Source organism: Mastacembelus armatus, chromosome 7 (genome assembly GCF_900324485.2).
Source record: "Mastacembelus armatus chromosome 7, fMasArm1.2, whole genome shotgun sequence".
NCBI classification, from domain to species: Eukaryota; Metazoa; Chordata; class Actinopteri; order Synbranchiformes; family Mastacembelidae; genus Mastacembelus; species Mastacembelus armatus.
This window is the reverse complement of record NC_046639.1, coordinates 25,174,842-25,193,742: the sequence shown is the minus strand read 5'-3', so window position 1 is coordinate 25,193,742 and position 18,901 is coordinate 25,174,842. Positions and strand designations below refer to the sequence as shown.

Genomic DNA, 18,901 nt, shown 5'->3' with positions numbered 1-18,901 from the left:
GAATATTTTACAGTACTAGGAATTTGTCTTGGTGACTGGTGCAAACATACATACAGATAGGAAGTATGTACACAATTTTAGAATAAAATAAAATAAATGCTATATACATAAAAGTGAGTTTTCTGCATTAGTAACGGGGAAGGATTTAATATGAATGAACATTTCATAGCGTAGTAAAGTGCTATGTTTATCAAAAAGGTCACTAAAATAAATAAATAGTGTCGCTTAAATATAATTTGTTTTTTTTTTTCCTCCTATCATTTCGTAACGCGTCGCTCCGCCCCCGCTGCGACGTCACTCGCCTCTTTCCTGCCAGTCTCTCCCTCCGCTGCTAGCACCGTTAGCATTAGCACGTTAGCCAGCCAGCCAGCCAGCCAGCCAGAGAGCCAGCCAGCCAGTCAGGCCGAGCGGTGCTGCATTTGTAATCCTCCTCCTCTTCCTCCTCCTTCCCTCTTGTAAAAAAGCAGTGGGCGGCCAGGGTGTTTTTCGGAAAGCTAGTTGCTTGACCTCTCCGGGCTACCTGCGGTAAACAGTTGTCCTCCTCCCCGTCACGACAGGAAGAAGCTCTGGGACATGGCCAGACCAGAACAAGTCCTGGTGCTGGAGCCACAACACGAACTGAAATTCAGAGGTAACGCCGGAGCAAAGGGCAGGGCCAGGGGCTAGGTAGCTAACCTACAAGCCGTGGACGATAGCCAGTGTAGCCCGTATCAGCTTCCCCGTAGCGCAGCCACGTTTGCTGCTGTTTGTCATTTGTTGACGCTGGTGTTAAAGCGGATATTTAAGCTGTAACATAATTAGCTGGGGTCTGCGTGGTGTGTGGCGATGACAGGTGAAACGACACTGTGCGACGATGCTAGGTAGCATTGAGCTAACCTGACTAGCGCGTCACAGAGCTAGCTGTCATTGCAGCGTCAGGGCAGGCCCACCGGGCCGTTTCTCAAATCCACAACTCATCTGCTCGGTGTCTTTTACCCTCTGGTGGCCTGAGCATCACTGCGGTTTGGTTTAATAGTCGTTCTCTGTGTTGTGACCAGCAGCAGCTTGCTAAGAAGTGGGATTTCTAGTATTTTCTACGATCAGGGTGTCACTGCCCGGCCTTGTTTCCATGCTTATTTCACGGTATTATAATATGTGAGCTGTGATCCAGAGCTTTGTCGTTCGCTCTCACTGTGCAGCCTGAATTCCTTCTCAGCTTCTTCTGTTTCCAGCAGCCAGGGCGATTATGAACAAGCAGACTGGTCTGGTGTGCCACGGATAGGAGACAAGTTGCCTTTGGGTGGGATACTGCTGTAGAAATGGGTCAAGTGATGGCCTAAGGTGATGAGATCAGTCTGTAGTGAATGATTATGGCAGAGCTTTGATTGCAGAGACAAACCAGGAGAAGATGCATACACCCACTCACTTTCTGTTGCACAATGTCACTGATTAGAGACTGCTGGCTCATCACACAGTCACATCACTAAGGGTTAATAGGTTGAATTTTCCAGTTTTCTTGGTGAGGGGGGTCTAAATGCAACCGACAAGAAAACACGAGCACTTGTGTGTCTCAAATTGGCCTGTCTACAGCATCCAGCTTTTGGCTTTGGGCGGGGCATGAATAATAAAAGCTTGCACACTTTGCTGCTCTTCTGGCACCGTTTTAATGTTTAATATGCAGTGTTTACAGCAGCCTCTGTGGAGTCTCTCAAAAACACTACACACATATTTAATCCTTGCAGATACACAACACGTGTATTCAGTTTATCAAATAAATCTTGCTGAAGTTTTTATATTGGCAGGCCGGTCCCCAAACTACAAGATAAGTCTGTAAATTCACGCACTGTGACATTCCTCTCTGTGTCCTCCTCAGGCCCGTTTACAGATGTCATCACTGCCACTCTGAAGCTCACCAACCCCACAGAGAGAAATGTGTGTTTCAAAGTCAAGACAACTGCACCTCGCAGATACTGTGTGCGCCCAAACAGTGGCGTCATTGATGCTGGAACCTCCATCAATGTTTCTGGTTTGTAAATGTTTTTGCTTCTTCTGGCAGCAAAGGTGATAATCGCTGTGAACGTTCAAATCCAAACAAAGTGTTTTTTTACGTCTCATTCAGATAACTGACTGATACGGGTAATTTCAGATACCTGTATATTCTACTTAGTGCCTTAATAAGGTGATTATTTATATTGGCTTTCATAAGACGTGCCTGAGTTGGAGCTAGGCATCTGGGGGAAAAAGGCAAACTGAAATAATTTGAGTAAGTTATATCACTTTATTGCAGCTTCTAAACAAAGAGGAAACAATGTTAAACTCATCTGAAGCTATCATAATAACCAACATGATTATTATCTAGTTTCATATGATTAAATGGATGTACTGATACACAAGTCAGCCAATGCAATTTTTAATGAGGCTAGAGTAATATCTTACTCTACAACTATGTAACTCAAATCATAAACTTGACTGTTATCTGTTTTGCACGTCCCATCATAGTTGTTACAGTTGCAGTGCAAGAAGTTAGTCTCTCCCTAATGTTCTGACTCTTCGTTTTGTCATTGTTTATGTCCACAGTTATGCTACAGCCTTTTGACTACGACCCCAATGAGAAGAGTAAACACAAATTCATGGTGCAGTCCATGCTGGCTCCCTATGACATGACTGACATGGAAGGAGTTGTGAGTACTGGAGTGAAAATATGACTTGGGACTATATTCAGCAAAGGATAATTCTCTAAATATGTAATTATTAATTACAGTTGACTTTTTCACCCTGAGTTTTCCCTAAACAACTACCTTGTTGAGAACCTGCAGCAACTCAGATGAACTCTTGAATTTTGCCCTTTACATCTGTTATCTCAAAGCTGTTTTGAAATATGAGGATGAACCCACACATTTATAATGTTCCTGTGAATGCAGTTCTTTAGAAGATGATTTCTTTAGGCCATAAACTTTTGAAATAGTGACATGAAAGATAAAATAAACAGATCTGATGCTGAAGGATCCCTGTATGAACTTTCCCCCGCTCTTGATGTTGTCATCCACAGTGGAAGGAGGCGAAGCCTGAAGAGCTGATGGATTCAAAGTTGAGATGTACATTTGAGATGCCAGTAGAAAATGACAAAACTGTAAGTCCATGGAAACGTTTTTTGCAAAATTCCATTTATTGCATTGCTGTATACATTAATTTACTAATTCCCAGGTATCAAAGCATCTTTGTCACATCTACAGACCCAGAATTGTTGCATCTTCTTCAGGTTTATATAACTCATTCCTGCCATTTTAGAGCCAGTGGTTCTAATCTTAAAGTTAGATTGAGACATTCAGATCACATATTTCTTTTGAGTTTATTATTCTCATTTTTGCTTGGTGTTATCTCCTACCGTCAACAACACATCACTCGATCACCCATTACATGCTTTATTTAATCATTTATGATTTATTTGCTTGTACTTTCATCTCACTCCCTGCCATTTCTCTGCATGTCTCTTCATCCCCTTCCTTCCTCTCCCTCAACTCTCACCCCATTGTCCTCACCCACCCTAAATCTCTCTCTACAGCATGAGAGTGAAAGCAACAAAATTGTGTCTTCCTCTACCTCCTCTGTTAAGACTGAGCACTCTGCGCTGCCCAAGTCAGCCAGCGCCTCGCTGGATGACGGGGAGGTGAAGAAGATCATGGAGGAGTGCAAGAGGCTGCAGATGGAGGTGCAGAGGCTACGGGAAGAAAACAAACAGATCAGGGTGAGGCGCACAAGTGCAAAGAGGCAATCTGTCTGTGTTTTCTCTCAGGCTTGTATTGTCTACAATCACCTGCTTTGTCTTACACAGAAAAGCAGAAGAAGATTTAACAACAAACTGACTGTTTTACTTCTGCATCAGTGTGTGACTGTGTCCTGACCTATTTGGACTTGTATGTTGGTTCCTCTTGTCTCATCGCAGGAGGACGACGGGCTGCGGAAGAGAAAGGTGACATCACTGGCTGCTTCTCACTCCTCTTCCTCCTCCGCCATGGCGACCTCTGCCATGAGGGACGAAGGCCTAAGCACCCGTGTCCTGGCGCTGTGCGTGCTCTTCTTTGTCATTGGTGTCATCATTGGAAAGCTGGCCCTGTAGAGACACAGACGGACACAGCACAGTGATGGAGGGACGGCGTGCTCGGGAGGACACGTGTTAATGACGGCAACAGGGATGTCTTCTGGGTTTATGTTGATTTCTCTTTATTGTTTTTTAACATTTAAGGCAATATCATGATGGTTTGTCTGGATGGAAAATAATTTAATGTGTAGAAAGAAAACCAAGAAAGGCAATTCCAAGTTAAACCATGAGTGTGAGTGTTTTTGTCACTGGTGTTGCCCTGTTCTTTTTCTTTTCTTCCTTTTTTTTGGAAATAATCACAACCTCTGTTCTAATGTTTCCGTCCATCCCTCCTTCCCAAACGATCTTCCCCAACTTGCACAGTTAAGTTAGTGGTGTGTGGAAGTGGCTTCACGCTGACTGAATGTCTCAAGTCTTTCATTGATTCTTTAAGTCTTTGAGTTTCTCACTCACATGGTGTAAGAAAGCTCTAACACACCTCTTCTGCTAAACTCTTCCACTTATTGCTGATGATCTTCTAGGAGAGGTGAACACGAGTGGTCAGTGAAAGACTTTTTTTTTTTTCTAGACTCAAGTCTATATATTGTCTTCTAAACAGTATGTGGTAAAAAAAAAAAAAAAAAGTGAGCCAGTGCAAGGTGTGTGTGTGTAATGTGTGTGTGTGTGAGACTTGTTGATGTTTTTTTGTTTGTTTTGTTTTGTTTTCCTCCTGTGGGAGGGCTAATGTTGCTGCGTGTGGATGTTTTTATGTGATGAGACCACAAACTATAAACTCACAGGCTGTTTTAGAGTGAAGGAAGAGGGTTGCTTAAACAAAAACTGTCATCGGAACAGAATTCCAGTATACAGCAGTAATCCTGGGGTGTTTTGATTGACCTGGTTATAAAATTCTGTAAATCCAATTTAGGGTCATTTGTAGAATTATGACTCAGTAAAATCAAAGTTATGATGAGGAATTTATGCTACAGAGAGATCTAGTTCAAAAACCAAACTGTAAATGAGTTCAGGGCTTCAGATTTTCCCAGTTAAGACCTAAACTCAGACCTAACTTTCCCCCTTAAGGCCGTAAACTTGCAAAGCCAACTGGGATGTTTTTAAAATCTACAGTATGTAACAATAGATTTGGCCTTGTTTCATTTCCTCCATGAAGTATTGTATTTACATCCTCTAGTGTATTACAGCATTTGTTTGCTTTCCCTCCTTATAATATCACGTAGCCACAATGCTTCTGTTGTTTATGATATTCATTCGCACTATATTCAAGTGTTCACTCTGCAATCTGCATGAAATGACCTGGATTTATTCTGATTATTTTTCTGAGTGTTGGCGTTATATTAGCAAAACAAAATAATTACTGTCTTCAAAAGGGACCATCGTCAGTCTGGTTTATCAGCTCGTGTGTGTTTTGTTTCCTTTGGATCATCTTTTTCTTTAGTCTCCTGTTGTGCTCTTGTGGTTGTAAGGTAACTGAGACAACACAGCTGTATTATCTCAGTTATCACATGACCATGAGCTCGGTTGTTTTAAAAAAGAAAAAGAATAAATATCTGTGTGTTTCGTTGCCTGAGGGAGCAGAGGCGTGAGAATGTGGGCGGTCGGGAGGAGGACTGACCTGTGAATACACACTACATCAAAGGAAAAGAAAAGGCTTCATCGCTTCAGACCACACATGCAGAAATACAGTCACACAGTAATATAATCACGCAGTAATTGGATACTCTTTTGTATGTACAGAAAATTAAAAAGCCTTCACAAGATAACTGGTAAAGTTATTAACATAGTGTAGTAAAGGAGGGGAATAATTAAACAACCACCAATGATCATGTAGCATCATAATGAATTAAAATACATAAACCCCCAACTGTTGTCAAAATCTTGCTTTTTTTCTAGTTTTGATTGCAGTCTTTGAACAGAATATGGTGCATGTGTGTAGCTGCACATTTAGTATAGCAAAATATGGTGCTCATCCACTAAGCCAATGTCTAATATATGAGGTATTTAGTGCTGAATTGCTAATTTAGAAAGTCATAAATAATATGTTTTAAATGGGTTTTAATGGATTGAAGGAACACTTCACTAACCTGCTCTGTCTTCATATGGAGTGGGCCTACTACTGTGGGAGCTTATTATTCTCATTGCAAATTCAGTGGATAAAATTGAATGAAGGGTTTAAAAGATATGGTTATTTATCGAGTATATGTTTTCCCTTAAAACCCTTTTAAAGATCCTTCCCAGATGTGTATATACTTTTAATAATCATAAAAGACCAAAACTAACAGTGCTTTCTGTAGTTATCTGTTGCACTTAGCACCATGTCAATTGGTAAATAGATAAATCTTGAAAGCAGGGTCACAGGTATATTGGTTAATTTTTAGACAATTTCCTTAAACAGCTGGGAACTGTAGTTTTTAAACCAACATCGCTCAAGTAAGGCCAGGGATGGAGGAAATAGTGGTTTATATTTATGTTAATTAGACCAGCCTCAGTGATTAGAGAAACATCTGTCAGTATATCACAATACAATTCAACAGCAACACAAACTACAACATCCAGAATTACTATGTTCTTGAACCAACACCTCTCTAAAATGATTTAAACGAAAAGTGAACATGATGACCTGAGTGTTGTGTTAGGCGGCATTCGTTTTTGCTAGGTGTTCCTAATAAACTCCTGTGTAGGTTTTGAATGCAAAACTCTTAACTTGTAGTAATTTAATGTAATTAAATGTCAAATAAGTTTAGCTGAGTAAAAAGTATAAATTTTCGTGCAGTAGAAAATTGCTCTCATTGTCACTGGATGAAATATATAAACCTGAGAGCAAAAGCAGAAAATAAACGACAGAGGGAAAAGGTTGAAATATGTAGATAAGCAGAGATAATATCAAATATCAGAATAATAAAGCACCAAAGAAAATAAAGTACTGTACACTAAAAGTACTGCAGTATTTTTCAGTACTGTTGTTGTCCCGCAGGTGGCGGCAGAGAGACAACGAGCCACGCCCACAAGCCATTGGACGGTGTGACGTCATTGGGCCTTATCCAGGAAGTAGAAAAACATCAACAATCCCCCAGGTTCAGGCTAAAGTGTCAGCGAAGCTTAGCGGCGAGGTAGCCAGGCTGTCCGCAGTAATTCGCAGGTTTGTTTGTTTTTTATAGGCAGTGTGCGGTAGTATTCCAAATATGTCGTTGTTTGGGAAGATATTCGGAGGAGGAGGAAAAGGGGGTAAGGGACCGAGCCCACAGGAGGCTATCCAGAAACTCCGGGAGACGGAGGAGATGCTAACCAAGAAACAGGAATTTCTAGAGAAAAAGATCGAACAGGAACTGCAGATCGCCAAGAAAAACGGCACAAAAAACAAAAGAGGTGAGAGATCGTGGCGTGATTCTTCCCTTCACAGCCAAACTGCCTGGTTTATAACGTAGAGCTTCGTGTTAGCATGTTAGCTAAGTTGGCTAAGTTCCCCGAGCTGTTTCACTGTTGGCAATAGGTAATACCCGACACACCTGGATGTTTAGTTATTCCAGTGCCAGATTTGATTATCTGGTTGTTATCACCAAGGGAGTCACTGAGGCCATTTTTCTAACATACGTCTGAAGATCGCCTTTAAAAGGTGTGGTTAGTTAGGTAGACAGACTGTGGGCTGAGTAAAGGAGCTTCACATGTTCACATGTTCACAGGCCGTGATAACACTGAGTGTGACCCTCGGTCAGGAGTCTGTATTTATCAGCAGCTGCCTGATAAATTATTACATAAGGCAATAATGTCAGAAAACAACTGCAACCACCTGTGAACCTTCCATTGTTCTTCATCTGGGAAATATGGAAACATCTAGACCTCAGTCTATGACACTTACTACAAAAATGACTGGTTGAATAAAAAGGCACATGCACATTCAGGCAGTCATTTAAAAGCAGACAATGAAAGCAGGTAGTGATCACATCACATTACAGATGGTTCCAAAAGGATCATGATCAAACAAAGACAAACACAAACACCAGCCATTTTACTGCAGACACAACTTGGTACGACGATAGGTCTGTCACCAGCCTCTTACTTTGGAGGCTTTTTGACCAAAACATGATTCTCTTATAGGGACGACACCGTCCTGACTGTTTATGAAGACATAGATGTGGACGATTCATCTAGAACAAGGAAGTCAAGAGGTTTGACATTTGGTGTTAGAAAAAAGCTCAGTGTCGAAAGTGACGTGTGAAGTGTTTCATCGTCTAAGGAGCATGAATCTACCAGTTTGTCACAGCAAGCTGGTCATTCTTATTCTTGGGAAAGCTCTTGTACTGCTGCAGTAAAGATCATGGGGTCAACAAAAATAGTAGGAACAGTTCTCTGGGCCAGTGAATACCCTGAGTGTAATGTGCAGTAGCGTTGGTATCCATCAAAGTGTCATTAAGGTAAAATTTTGATCTGAAACAAAATCAGTGGTGCTCTTCTTTTGGGGAGCACAGTTTTCCTGCCTGTATGACTGATATTTATTGAGTAATATTGCTTTTAAATCTATATCACCCCGTCACACGTAATAATTTAGCTTATTCATTACATGAAGAATCACCGTCACATGCATCACAGTGCAACCAATGAAAAAGAATAGTACATGCATACTTTGTGTACATCCCCTTTGTAGTCTAATTGTTTGCTTCTCCAACTCCACAAAGGTACACACAGTGAGTCATCCCAGCAGTTTTTGCTCCAACCCCTTTGTGCTTGTGGTTATGTGGCTGATTCAGATCTACTTTCCAGTTTTACCATCTCATTTGCCAAGTGCCCATTGCAAACTATATTAAATTCTTCTTATTTTTTGAGCTGTCACAATGATGATAATCTTATGTAGGTATGGAAACATTTTATTTATGATTTCAGTCAGTAGTGGATCACACTAATTGCACAGAGCATACAACGTTGTGCTGACTGACGCTGTACATGTTTAACCTCTTATTCAGCCTGCCATGATGTGACTGGTCTGTTTAGGAGTAATCCAGTCTCCATGATTCATTTTCAGTAAATTACATTTCTGTGCAATAAACCTATTTCATATCCGTTCCAACTCATTTTCCTCTTATCATCTCCCCACAGCGGCTCTGCAGGCTTTGAAAAGAAAGAAGCGATATGAAAAGCAGCTTGCCCAGATTGACGGGACACTGTCGACCATTGAGTTCCAGAGAGAGGCTCTGGAGAACGCCAACACCAACACTGAAGTGCTAAAAAACATGGGCTTCGCTGCCAAGGCCATGAAGTCTGCACATGAAAACATGTAAGAGCAATCAGCCAGTCGATTTGGACTGGACTGAAGCTTGTTATTCAAAATAGTATACTTATAGCCCTCTGCTTCTTAATTGCCTTCATGGGACTATGAGGATAGTCAAAAGATTGTTTGTTATAACTCGATAGACAAAACAGTACGAATATGCTTTGCTCATAAAGTAATACAGGAGATTTGATCCCTATGCACTAATACCTTCGTAATCCAAACCCATCAGCAATGAATATTGTGTGAATGTCTAACAGGCTGGAGTTACAAAAAGATAAGTATCAAGCCCATATACTCACAGGCATTCATATACAGTTCTCTGCTAAACTTACAGGTTAAGTAGAAAACATCAGTGGTTGCTCCTGCTGGTTATCTTTGTATTGCTGTATGTTTAGGTGTCTATGTAAATGATAAATTAGCCTTGGTCAGAAGTTCTATTAGTACATTCAGTATTACTCAGATTTGGTTCCTCACTTCATTCTTGTTTCAGGGATATTGACAAGGTGGATGACCTGATGCAGGACATTACAGAGCAGCAGGAGCTGGCCCAGGAAATCTCTGACGCCATCTCTAAACCTGTTGTCTTTGGAGAAGAGTTTGATGAGGTTGGTGACACCTTGTGACACCATATTTGATTTTTACATGTGGGAAGTTTGCAGTGTCTGATTCTGAACTGCCTCTTGCTGTAAACTGATAGTTCTATGTCGGCTAGTGCCTTAGTTACTGTCAGTTACAGTTTACTGTATTTATTGCTTCATGCTGATGTTGCAAACCTTTTGTGCCCTACTGAACACAGTGAATGGTGGGTCCTTTTAGACACTGTTTCTTGGCATCTTTCCACAAAGTTAACCTCATGTAACAGAGGTCAGCTTCATTCTTGAGTCAACACTGTGGCATTTAGGCTGTCTAATTAGCTTTTATTTTTGAATGCTCTTACTCATGGCCTGACTGCAACAAAACTAATGGTATTCAGTCATCCTGCAATAATATGGCAGAAAGCACGAATTAGTTCCTTCTCAAATTCTCAGTCAACTTGCTTGAAATATTTGAATTTAACTTACAGAGACAATTTTTTCCACACTAAATATTTATTCTTTATACCATAAGATCAATGTCATTGCATAAGTTAGTTTGTGTTCATCCCCATTCTTAGTGTGGACTGCTTTCTTTCTCAGGATGAGCTGATGGCAGAGCTGGAGGAGCTGGAACAAGAAGAGCTGGACAAAAACCTGCTGGAGATCGGGGGACCAGAGAATGTCCCACTCCCCAACGTGCCTTCTACTTCATTACCTTCCAAACCTGGTAAGAAACTAATACCAGACTAATACAACAAACCTCTGAGTGTGACAGCAACATGTTACGTTATGGGAAATATCCTCATTTAGGGTTAGGTGATTGAGATCCTTTTCACACCTGTCCATTAACTTCTGTATGATGTAAAGAAGGAGACTGGAGTCGCACCTAAGTTGCATACACTCAACAGACTTGAAACCCAACTTGGACTTGATGTTTGGGACTCATGAACAACGTTTAGATATATATTTATTTATTTTAGCACATTAACGTAAATTTCTGACTAGCAGTGTTTTTACCATTTTCTTCTTCTTCTGGTAAATGAGTGGCAAAGGCTTATTGCTTCCCTTTATTAGTAGTCAGCACAATTTGACTTGAACTTCCAGAAAAATGAGCATCTTTGGTGTGAGGCAACATCTAGCAGTTATTTAGCACAGCTTAGCGACAGCTAGCCTGGCTTTATTCAAAGGTAAAAAAAAATCGACCTGCCACATTATTTCTTGATTGTACAATGCAATAGTTTAAAGCGCTGGACTATTTTCTCTTGGTGGCCAGTAACCTCAATAGTCTCCACTGGGAATTCCTCACAGCCAAGAAATAGAACAGCACATATCCTCACATAAAACACTGAACTATCATTTAACTTTGGTTTTGGGCAGATTAAACAAACATATTAAACAGTGAGCTATAAAGACACTGATAGACTGAGTATATTACCTTAGGTTACAGCCATGGTAGAACTTTCCCATTTTTATTCTAAGCTAAGCTAAATGTTTGCTATGTAGGTGTATTTATCATGCCAAAACAAGAGCCCAAATCTCTGGTAAAGTCTCCATAGACGCCTGGAATCTAGTTGTGATCGGCTAAACATAACTAATATAACTGCCTCTCTCTCATTTCTGTCTTTTCACCTCTCCAGCCAAGAAAGAGGAGGATGAGGATGACATGGAGGATCTGCAGCGCTGGGCGATGGAAGCCATGTAAACACAGTATCACACCTGCAGCAGAGAGGGAAGAGAAAGGAACAAGGAGGAATGAATGGACTGATAGGATGTTGTGTATGAATACTTTGTGTGTCTGAGGAGTGCTGTCTGTCTACTTTATGTAACACTACAAAAAAGCAAAAATGCTGTAGTTCTTTTTCCCCACACCTTATCACTACATAAATCTAGAAACTTCTTAGTGCTCAGCGGAAATGAGCCAGTCGGGGGCTTTTTTTATTGAGGCAGTTTTGTTGTACTTTGGCAAAGTCACCTAATATTTTTACCCTTGATTTTAATACAACTACTAGCACTTCATGGTCGTTGTACTGGGTACCCACCAAGTTCATAATAAAGTGTAGTAATATGAGCTATATGGTGAGATAATGGACCTGCTGTCAGATTAGTGATATGGGCTGTGTGGCGTTAACGTTATTCGCTGACAGGGGAATTTTTTGGGGAGCTTAGTCCTCACATATTTATCTGTATTTTTTGCGTTAAACTTGCTGGATGTTTTTTTTTTTTTTTTTTCCCTCCCCTTGTTAACACAGTAACAGTCCTAAACGCCCTGATTTTTTTTTTTTTGGTTTCTTTTTTGTTAACTGCTTATGAACAGCTGAGCATGCTCTGGGTGAAGCACCTTTGAGCTGTGTTTTTGCCAGAATCCAAACCTCTTCTTCTTTTCACCACCCCCCAGTCACCTCCTGCCACTGTTTGAGTGGCTTCCCCCACAGTGGTTCCTGTTCTTTGGTGTAAATATCCCAAATGTGTGTGTTTTTATATACTGTATTTCTGCAGTCACTGAGAGGTTGTGTGAAGCATGCAGCAATGGGAAAATCACAATACAGATCACAAGGCACGGCTAGAAAGAGAGATGTTTATCCTAACACTTTCATCCTGCTTTGTCTGTCTCAGTCCTTCTGTTGTTTCAAATTGTATAATGTTAAAATGATAATAATAATAAAATAATAGTAATAATAATAATGATAAACTATTGTCACACCTCATATAAATGCATCCAGAAGATGATGGCGGTTTTTAAAAGATTACATTATAGTCAGTCTACAACATCAGCATTTTGGGGTTTAAAGAGTGTATTCTTTAGTTTTTCAAAGTCATGATGTACATTTTTTACATAATGAAAAAACTTAACACAAGGACAGATGGACGAGCATGTTTGCATTTCTATGTTTTATTTATCCAGATGAGAATATTATTTGCAAAATCATTAAAACTTTTCAATTCTTTTAATGTAGTGGAAGCTTGATCTGTTAACTTTTTTTTTTTTACTGTGCGACGTCACTGTATTCACTTTCAGAGTTGGTCAACTTTAACCATGCTGCCAAACCCAAAGATATTTAGTTCACTTTCAGGAAAAGTAGTAATTCCTCACATTCCCGAAGCTGGAAACGGCAAATGAGTGTTATGTTAGCTTAACACATAGGATAACATAAAATAACATTCGACACAAGCTGTTAATTTGTCCGTTTTTAGTGAACAATTTAAAAAAAAAAAACATGCAAAGTTATTATTATTTAGCAATAATCCGGGTTGTGTAACTTAAAGCTCTTGAACATGCCCCGAGCTGGGACGTGCCGTCGCGAAGTAATTGCGTCAGAATTTGGCGTCTCAGCGCCTGCGCACTGCGGATTCAACGCTGATGCAAGAAATTTTGGGCGCAGAAGTGTAGGCTTGGTAGAGCGACTCAAAAAGAAGCTAGAGCTCAGTCATTCTTCTGTCCGCGAACATGTCAGGAGACGAGGTGAGTCCGCTGGTGTTCGGTTAGGGTCGTGTGTCCACCTGTTGGCGGAATTTAAGGGAATTATTGGATGGGCTCGGAGCTGAGGATGACTTTGGGCCTGGGCGCTGCTGCAGCTCTCACATGGTTGTAGCCATGTAGCTAACGACGGCCCGAGCGGCTCAGCATGACACAAATATTCAGTCCACCGTTGTATAACAGTTTGTCACATTGTGTGGCTGTACTATTAATTATGTGTGTATCGTATTAGTCCGCCTTATCATAGCGGCTGGATAACGGAAACTGAAGGGCTGACGTGAGTTAGCATTAGCATTAGCACTGGCCGATAACGGTTAATATTCCCAACCTGAAACAAAAAGCTAAAGGCTGAAGGTTAGCGCTGGTTTTTCTCACTGCATAACGTTATACCAAGCTAGAGATGGTACACAACGAACCAGGAGGCCGGTCAGCGATATTAGGAGTTAATTTCAATATCGGAGTTTATCTCTGACCCTGATCCATTTAACGTGATGACATATGGATGCGATGACCAGAAAGAGACAGCCATGATTCAGATCACTCGTCGTCTCGGTGTTTCATCGTTTGAATGTCCCGAACACAAGAAAATATATGATAAAGTTACTTACGTAAGTCGCTGCTATATTTCACAACTGTATCTATTCAGAACATTGAATATCTGGAAAGTGTCTGTTGTGCCAATTAAAAGACAATATTCTTTTTTTTTTTTTAAGACGTTTGGCTGTAAGTAACAATTTTAGTTTTATTTTGATTAATCGGTAAAATTGCCATTTTTAATGTCATCTTCACTTCTCTTTTATTGTCCAACAAATAATCCAATAGTCAAACATGGACAGTTTATTCTCCCATACGGATCAAAACCTCACATTTGAGAAAAATAGACAAATGGTTGATTTGCTCAAAAATTGCTGAAATGAATATTCCCTTACAAACGTAGTTGACAGCTACTCTTATGTTAAACAGCTAATTTAGATTCAGATTTAGTTACTTCCCTCCATTCATCATCATCATCATCTGCCACTTATCCTGGGGGATTCAGGGTTGCATGGGGCCGGAAACTAATCCTAGCTGACATTGGGTGAGAGGCGGGGTACATGCTGGACAGATCAGCGGTCTGTCACGAGGCTGAACATTTACATTCACACTTATGGGAAATTTAGATTAGCCTAAGCTCAAACTGCATGTCTTTGGACTGTGAGAGGAAACTGGAGTACCCAGAAAGAACCCACATTGACAGGGCCAGAACCTGCAATCTCCCTGCGGAAAGAAGCTGGTGTCGAACGGGATTTGAACCTGCAATCTTCTTAGATTTAGTCACCTGATATATGGGAATACAGCAGTCTGCAGAGGAGGTGTCACTCCATTTTCACTAGGGTGATATTTTTGATTTATCAGAGCAGTCTGAATAAGCACAGACAGACACACTGAAAATGCTCCGCAATCATCCAGCCAATAACACTGAATTGATTATGTAATAAAAAGGGATTAATGAAACAAACACCTGCCTCAACTAAAACATCAGTATTCAGTGTTCAAGGCTAGGAAAAGCTAAAATTAGCTGAGCAAACTACAAAAGTTTTAGCCCCTAACTCACACTGTGGCCATAATGTTTTCAGCAGGGACCAGTGTGCAAACCAGCTGACGCTGAAAGTGTCGGGATGTGTTCTGTAACTATCAGATGGTCTTTGCTGAACTGGGCATTATTTCACACTTTTGAAAAACTGAAAACTTGTCACAGCTCAGTCACGTTCGCCATAATGTCTTTATTGTAAAACTTTTTCTTTATTTTTTTTATTGTTTTTCTCTCCTTCAGATGATTTTCGATCCCAATATGACCAAGAAAAAGAAGAAGAAGAAGAAGCCCTTCATGCTGGATGAGGAAGGAGGAGAGGGGATGGGAGGAGAAGAAGCTAAAGAGGTGGAGGCGAAGGAGGCAGAACCAGAAGCTGGGGATGACAAGGAGATGGATCTAGATGAGGATGAAGGCAGGAAGAAAGGTCTGATTGAAAATAGAGATGTTCTCAATGAAGGCTTACTTTTAAGCCTCGGTGTCAACTCTATCTTCCTGAGGGATGTTACACTGTCCATTTAGCTGCCTGTCTGAATTATGCTGTGAATTGAACTGCATTTGTTGCATCTTCTCTAGAGCCATCTGATGATTTGAATGACCTGAACTTCTTCAACCAGAAGAAAAAGAAGAAGAAACCCAAAAAAGTATTTGATAATGAGATTGAGGAGGGATTAAAGGTCAGTCGCTGCTAAACCACAACCTGCAGCATTTTTTCTCATCACCTGTAGTTTGCATTTCTGTTTGCTTCCATCCTCTGATAATTGTTCCTGTTGTTTTCCTGTAATTCTCCCATCTTACCTTAACAACACTGATGCAGGGCTCATCATTGTCTTGTTTAATATCACTTTTTATTGTTCCAAACCAGGAGCTGAAAATTGAAGGAGAACAGACAGAGGCCCTGGAGGAGGACAACCTAGACTTGATGCTTCCTACCAAAAAGAAAAAGTCAAAGAAAGTGGACTTTGATGAGGGAGAGTTGCTGGAGAAGGACGACGGTGAGAATAAGTTACCTCGTCTTTAAAGCAACTAACCTATTGAACGACAGACAAATAATGTTTTTATCATGTTTTTCCAGCATTGGAAGACGATGAGGGAAAGAACAACGATGGAATCTCATTTAGCTCCTCCACAGGACCAGCCTGGGCCGGTTCTGAAAGAGACTACACTTATGATGAGGTTGGTCAGCTGTAAACACAAACACACACAAGCCCAAACAAACCAACAGCCATCAACCAGTATCAGGAGGGACAGCTTATTTGTTTTTAGGGAGATAGCATCTGTTTCACTGCATTTGCCAAATATACATCTGGCAGAGTCTTGTCATCCACTTAAACATCACACTTTGTTGTGTATTCACAAATGGTAAGGAAAGTTACTTGCAATGTATGGAAAAGGAGAAAAGTATCTCTATATGTGGATATTTGTTTTATATTGAAAACCTGTCACAGAATTAACAGTTAAAACATTTAGGATGTTATCCTGATGTGAAAGCAGTGAGCATTGCCTACATTTGGCATAACTCTGTGGCATGTCTGTCTCAGCTCCTGAACAGAGTCTTCAACATCATGAGGGAGAAGAACCCAGACATGGTAGCTGGAGAGAAGAGGAAATTTGTGATGAAGCCTCCTCAGGTGGTCCGAGTGGGGACCAAGAAAACCTCCTTCGTCAACTTCACAGATATCTGCAAACTGTGAGCACCCCACTCTCTCACCTCATAAACGCTGAGTTTGATTGAAACCAGCCCAGCAGATTGAAGCCTTCTGTCACACAGCTCTTCCTTTTCAGTGAAAGGTGATGTCAAGTGGTTTGTGTCATCTACAAACTGACCTTTCATGTTCTTTGTCAGGTTGCATCGTCAGCCTAAACATCTCCTCGCTTTTCTTTTGGCTGAGCTGGGAACGAGGTATGTTTTTGTATCAATAATGGAATTAATGAATTATAACTCAATCCTGGGTCAGTTTTAGGCAGAAGTTGTCAATCTCAAATGAAAAGACAAATTTCTGTGCACGCTTCAAAGTTTTAAGTGTTTTTTGCTTTGTTTTTTTTCTCCTAACAGTGGTTCCATAGATGGAAATAACCAACTTGTGATTAAAGGCAGATTTCAACAGAAACAGATAGAAAATGTGTTGAGAAGATATATCAGTAAGTCTGAATTCAAATCATTATTCAGTTTTCATCCAAGCTTTGGTCTAAGAATGACATTAAAACCTTTTACAAATACACTTAAATGCAAAATGGTAAAAGTTCAAGAAAGGGAAAGGGGGGGGGGGGGGGGTACACCGGATATTGTGTCATGAGCCGTTAGTCAATGCAGACCTTTCAAACCCGTTTCTTATCAAATCAGGTTAGAATTTTATTATGTTATGGTAAATGATTTATCAGGCCAGTTATAATTTTAAGGTCAACTCCACCACTGTTACAAAGTGTCTGGTAACAGGTCCTGGGAAGAAGTACAGACTACAGGTAATGTCACCAGACACTGTAATGAACTCCTGTGTGTAATGTGATGCTAATAACCGTCTTCCTACCCCTACAGAGGAATATGTGACGTGTCACACCTGCCGCTCCCCAGAAACCATCCTGCAGAAAGACACTCGCCTTTATTTCTTGCAGTGTGAGACGTGCCACTCCCGCTGCTCCGTCGCCAGCATCAAGACCGGCTTCCAGGCTGTGACGGGCAAGAGGGCGCAGCTCCGCGCCAAAGCCAACTAAAGAGGCCACCAAAACTGGGCTCCCCCACCTCTCTCGCCCTTCCCTTTCCCCTCAGAAGGGCCGAAACTGGGGTTGGATGCCTACTTGATTCGTAAAAAGGACTCTCTGAATCGAACTGCGGGAGGGTTTGGCAGTTGTTTAGTTGTTATGGCCTGACCAAGCAGGGAGTGAGAGAGTATCTAAAGCCCACAGATGGAGTTCAGGCACTGAAGCAGATGATGTGTGCCACATACACTGTTGGATACATTTGAGTTGCGGTCTGGCTTGTGAATCCTCAACATCTTAGGTTTATTTTTTCCCCATTTCCTGTGATTCTTGATTCCTGCGAGAAAAGCCTGATTTAACATGGCTTGGATCCTTCCTCCAACTTTCTTCTTCCACTTCACATACACCAGACATGAATATTTCTTTACGCTAAGTTGATCTACAACAAGAGATTAGTTGCTGTGGTAATTGTGTCATTGTAGCTCATGGTCATTTCTTTATTCTGCAGTTCAACATTGCTTAAACTAAAGGTTATGTTCCTGGTTGAAGTCTGGCTCTAAATCACAAAACTGCCAGTCCAAAAATTAAGATAAAAATTAAAGCCACCCAACAGGAGCACATGCTGGAAGTCTTAGACATCTATAGCAGAAGATGTCAAACTACTAGGGCTTGAGCACCTTCTTGCTTGTGACTTCAATAGAAAAGTGTACAAGAGAAGAGAAGTGTTTCGGAGCTTTTGATGAGAAGTTTTCAACTGTATGTCTTTGACTTTGGAAATTTAGATCAACACAATTTCTCAATTGTTGAAGGTTTGAGTAATGATGTAAAAATTAATAAAATGCTTTTTGCCAAGAAGAGCAGGTTCTTGAGCTAAAGCCGGGTCCCCTAACACAGACTGTCACAGGCCATTATTTACATGTGTGATTCAGGAATTGTGGACCACAATCTAGCCAGGATATAAAGAGTTTCAGTCCAATGATTCTGGATATGCGATGTTGGTTCTGTTCTTGCTTGAGAAGAATGTGGATAAGAGGGTGTAGCTGGAATAATTTTAAAACATGGTTTTTACAAAAATAAAATATTGTACTCTCTCTCTCTCCACTACTGCTCTCTTTGTGCCTACATCCTTGTCAGAACTTCTATTGTGCGAAAAAATATTTTGTGTAATTTCAGTCAACAATTTGTATATGTAGTATATGCTCTTTGTTGAATATTGGGAGATCAGAATCCAACTGGATGCTGC

At 40.7% G+C, this 18,901-nt stretch overlaps 3 protein-coding genes across 4 annotated transcripts; all 3 read left to right on the top strand.

Moving 5' to 3' along the window:
- Window positions 1-305: 305 nt before the first annotated feature.
- Window positions 306-5,939, top strand: LOC113145511 (vesicle-associated membrane protein-associated protein B/C-like). Of its 2 annotated transcripts, none has more exons than XM_026332329.2 (6): window positions 306-631; window positions 1,853-2,005; window positions 2,557-2,660; window positions 3,029-3,109; window positions 3,593-3,724; window positions 3,923-5,939. In XM_026332329.2, the coding sequence occupies exons 1-6, from the start codon at window positions 574-576 to the stop codon at window positions 4,094-4,096; spliced, it is 702 nt and encodes a 233-aa protein (XP_026188114.1). In that variant the 5' UTR covers window positions 306-573; the 3' UTR covers window positions 4,097-5,939. The 2 variants fall into 2 exon arrangements, with proteins under 2 accessions (XP_026188114.1, XP_026188113.1); XM_026332328.2 differs by having other exon boundaries at window positions 307-631; window positions 3,542-3,724.
- A 1,167-nt stretch (window positions 5,940-7,106) lies between these two features.
- On the top strand, window positions 7,107-12,865 carry LOC113145512 (charged multivesicular body protein 4c). Its single transcript, XM_026332330.1, has 5 exons — window positions 7,107-7,441; window positions 9,167-9,344; window positions 9,832-9,946; window positions 10,517-10,643; window positions 11,554-12,865. The coding sequence occupies exons 1-5, from the start codon at window positions 7,258-7,260 to the stop codon at window positions 11,616-11,618; spliced, it is 669 nt and encodes a 222-aa protein (XP_026188115.1). The 5' UTR covers window positions 7,107-7,257; the 3' UTR covers window positions 11,619-12,865.
- Window positions 12,866-13,246: 381 nt separating this feature from the next.
- On the top strand, window positions 13,247-18,759 carry eif2s2 (eukaryotic translation initiation factor 2, subunit 2 beta). The gene is made up of 9 exons (XM_026331899.1): window positions 13,247-13,376; window positions 15,205-15,388; window positions 15,538-15,638; window positions 15,827-15,956; window positions 16,037-16,137; window positions 16,503-16,651; window positions 16,808-16,864; window positions 17,018-17,103; window positions 17,498-18,759. The coding sequence occupies exons 1-9, from the start codon at window positions 13,362-13,364 to the stop codon at window positions 17,671-17,673; spliced, it is 999 nt and encodes a 332-aa protein (XP_026187684.1). The 5' UTR covers window positions 13,247-13,361; the 3' UTR covers window positions 17,674-18,759.
- Window positions 18,760-18,901: the final 142 nt, after the last annotated feature.

Excerpts from the sequence above, each read along its gene's own strand:
- eif2s2 (XM_026331899.1), top strand. Across the intron at positions 15,389-15,537 it reads GGATGAAGGCAGGAAGAAAG|AGCCATCTGATGATTTGAAT; the intron begins GTCTGATTGAAA and ends CATCTTCTCTAG. Across the intron at positions 17,104-17,497 it reads TGTGTTGAGAAGATATATCA|AGGAATATGTGACGTGTCAC; the intron begins GTAAGTCTGAAT and ends CTACCCCTACAG.
- LOC113145512 (XM_026332330.1), top strand. The coding sequence starts at position 7,258 with ATGTCGTTGTTTGGGAAGATATTCGGAGGAGGAGGAAAAGGGGGTAAG. Across the intron at positions 7,442-9,166 it reads CGGCACAAAAAACAAAAGAG|CGGCTCTGCAGGCTTTGAAA; the intron begins GTGAGAGATCGT and ends ATCTCCCCACAG. Across the intron at positions 9,345-9,831 it reads AAGTCTGCACATGAAAACAT|GGATATTGACAAGGTGGATG; the intron begins GTAAGAGCAATC and ends TTCTTGTTTCAG.
- LOC113145511 (XM_026332328.2), top strand. The coding sequence starts at position 574 with ATGGCCAGACCAGAACAAGTCCTGGTGCTGGAGCCACAACACGAACTG. Across the intron at positions 632-1,852 it reads ACACGAACTGAAATTCAGAG|GCCCGTTTACAGATGTCATC; the intron begins GTAACGCCGGAG and ends TGTCCTCCTCAG. Across the intron at positions 3,725-3,922 it reads AAGAAAACAAACAGATCAGG|GAGGACGACGGGCTGCGGAA; the intron begins GTGAGGCGCACA and ends GTCTCATCGCAG.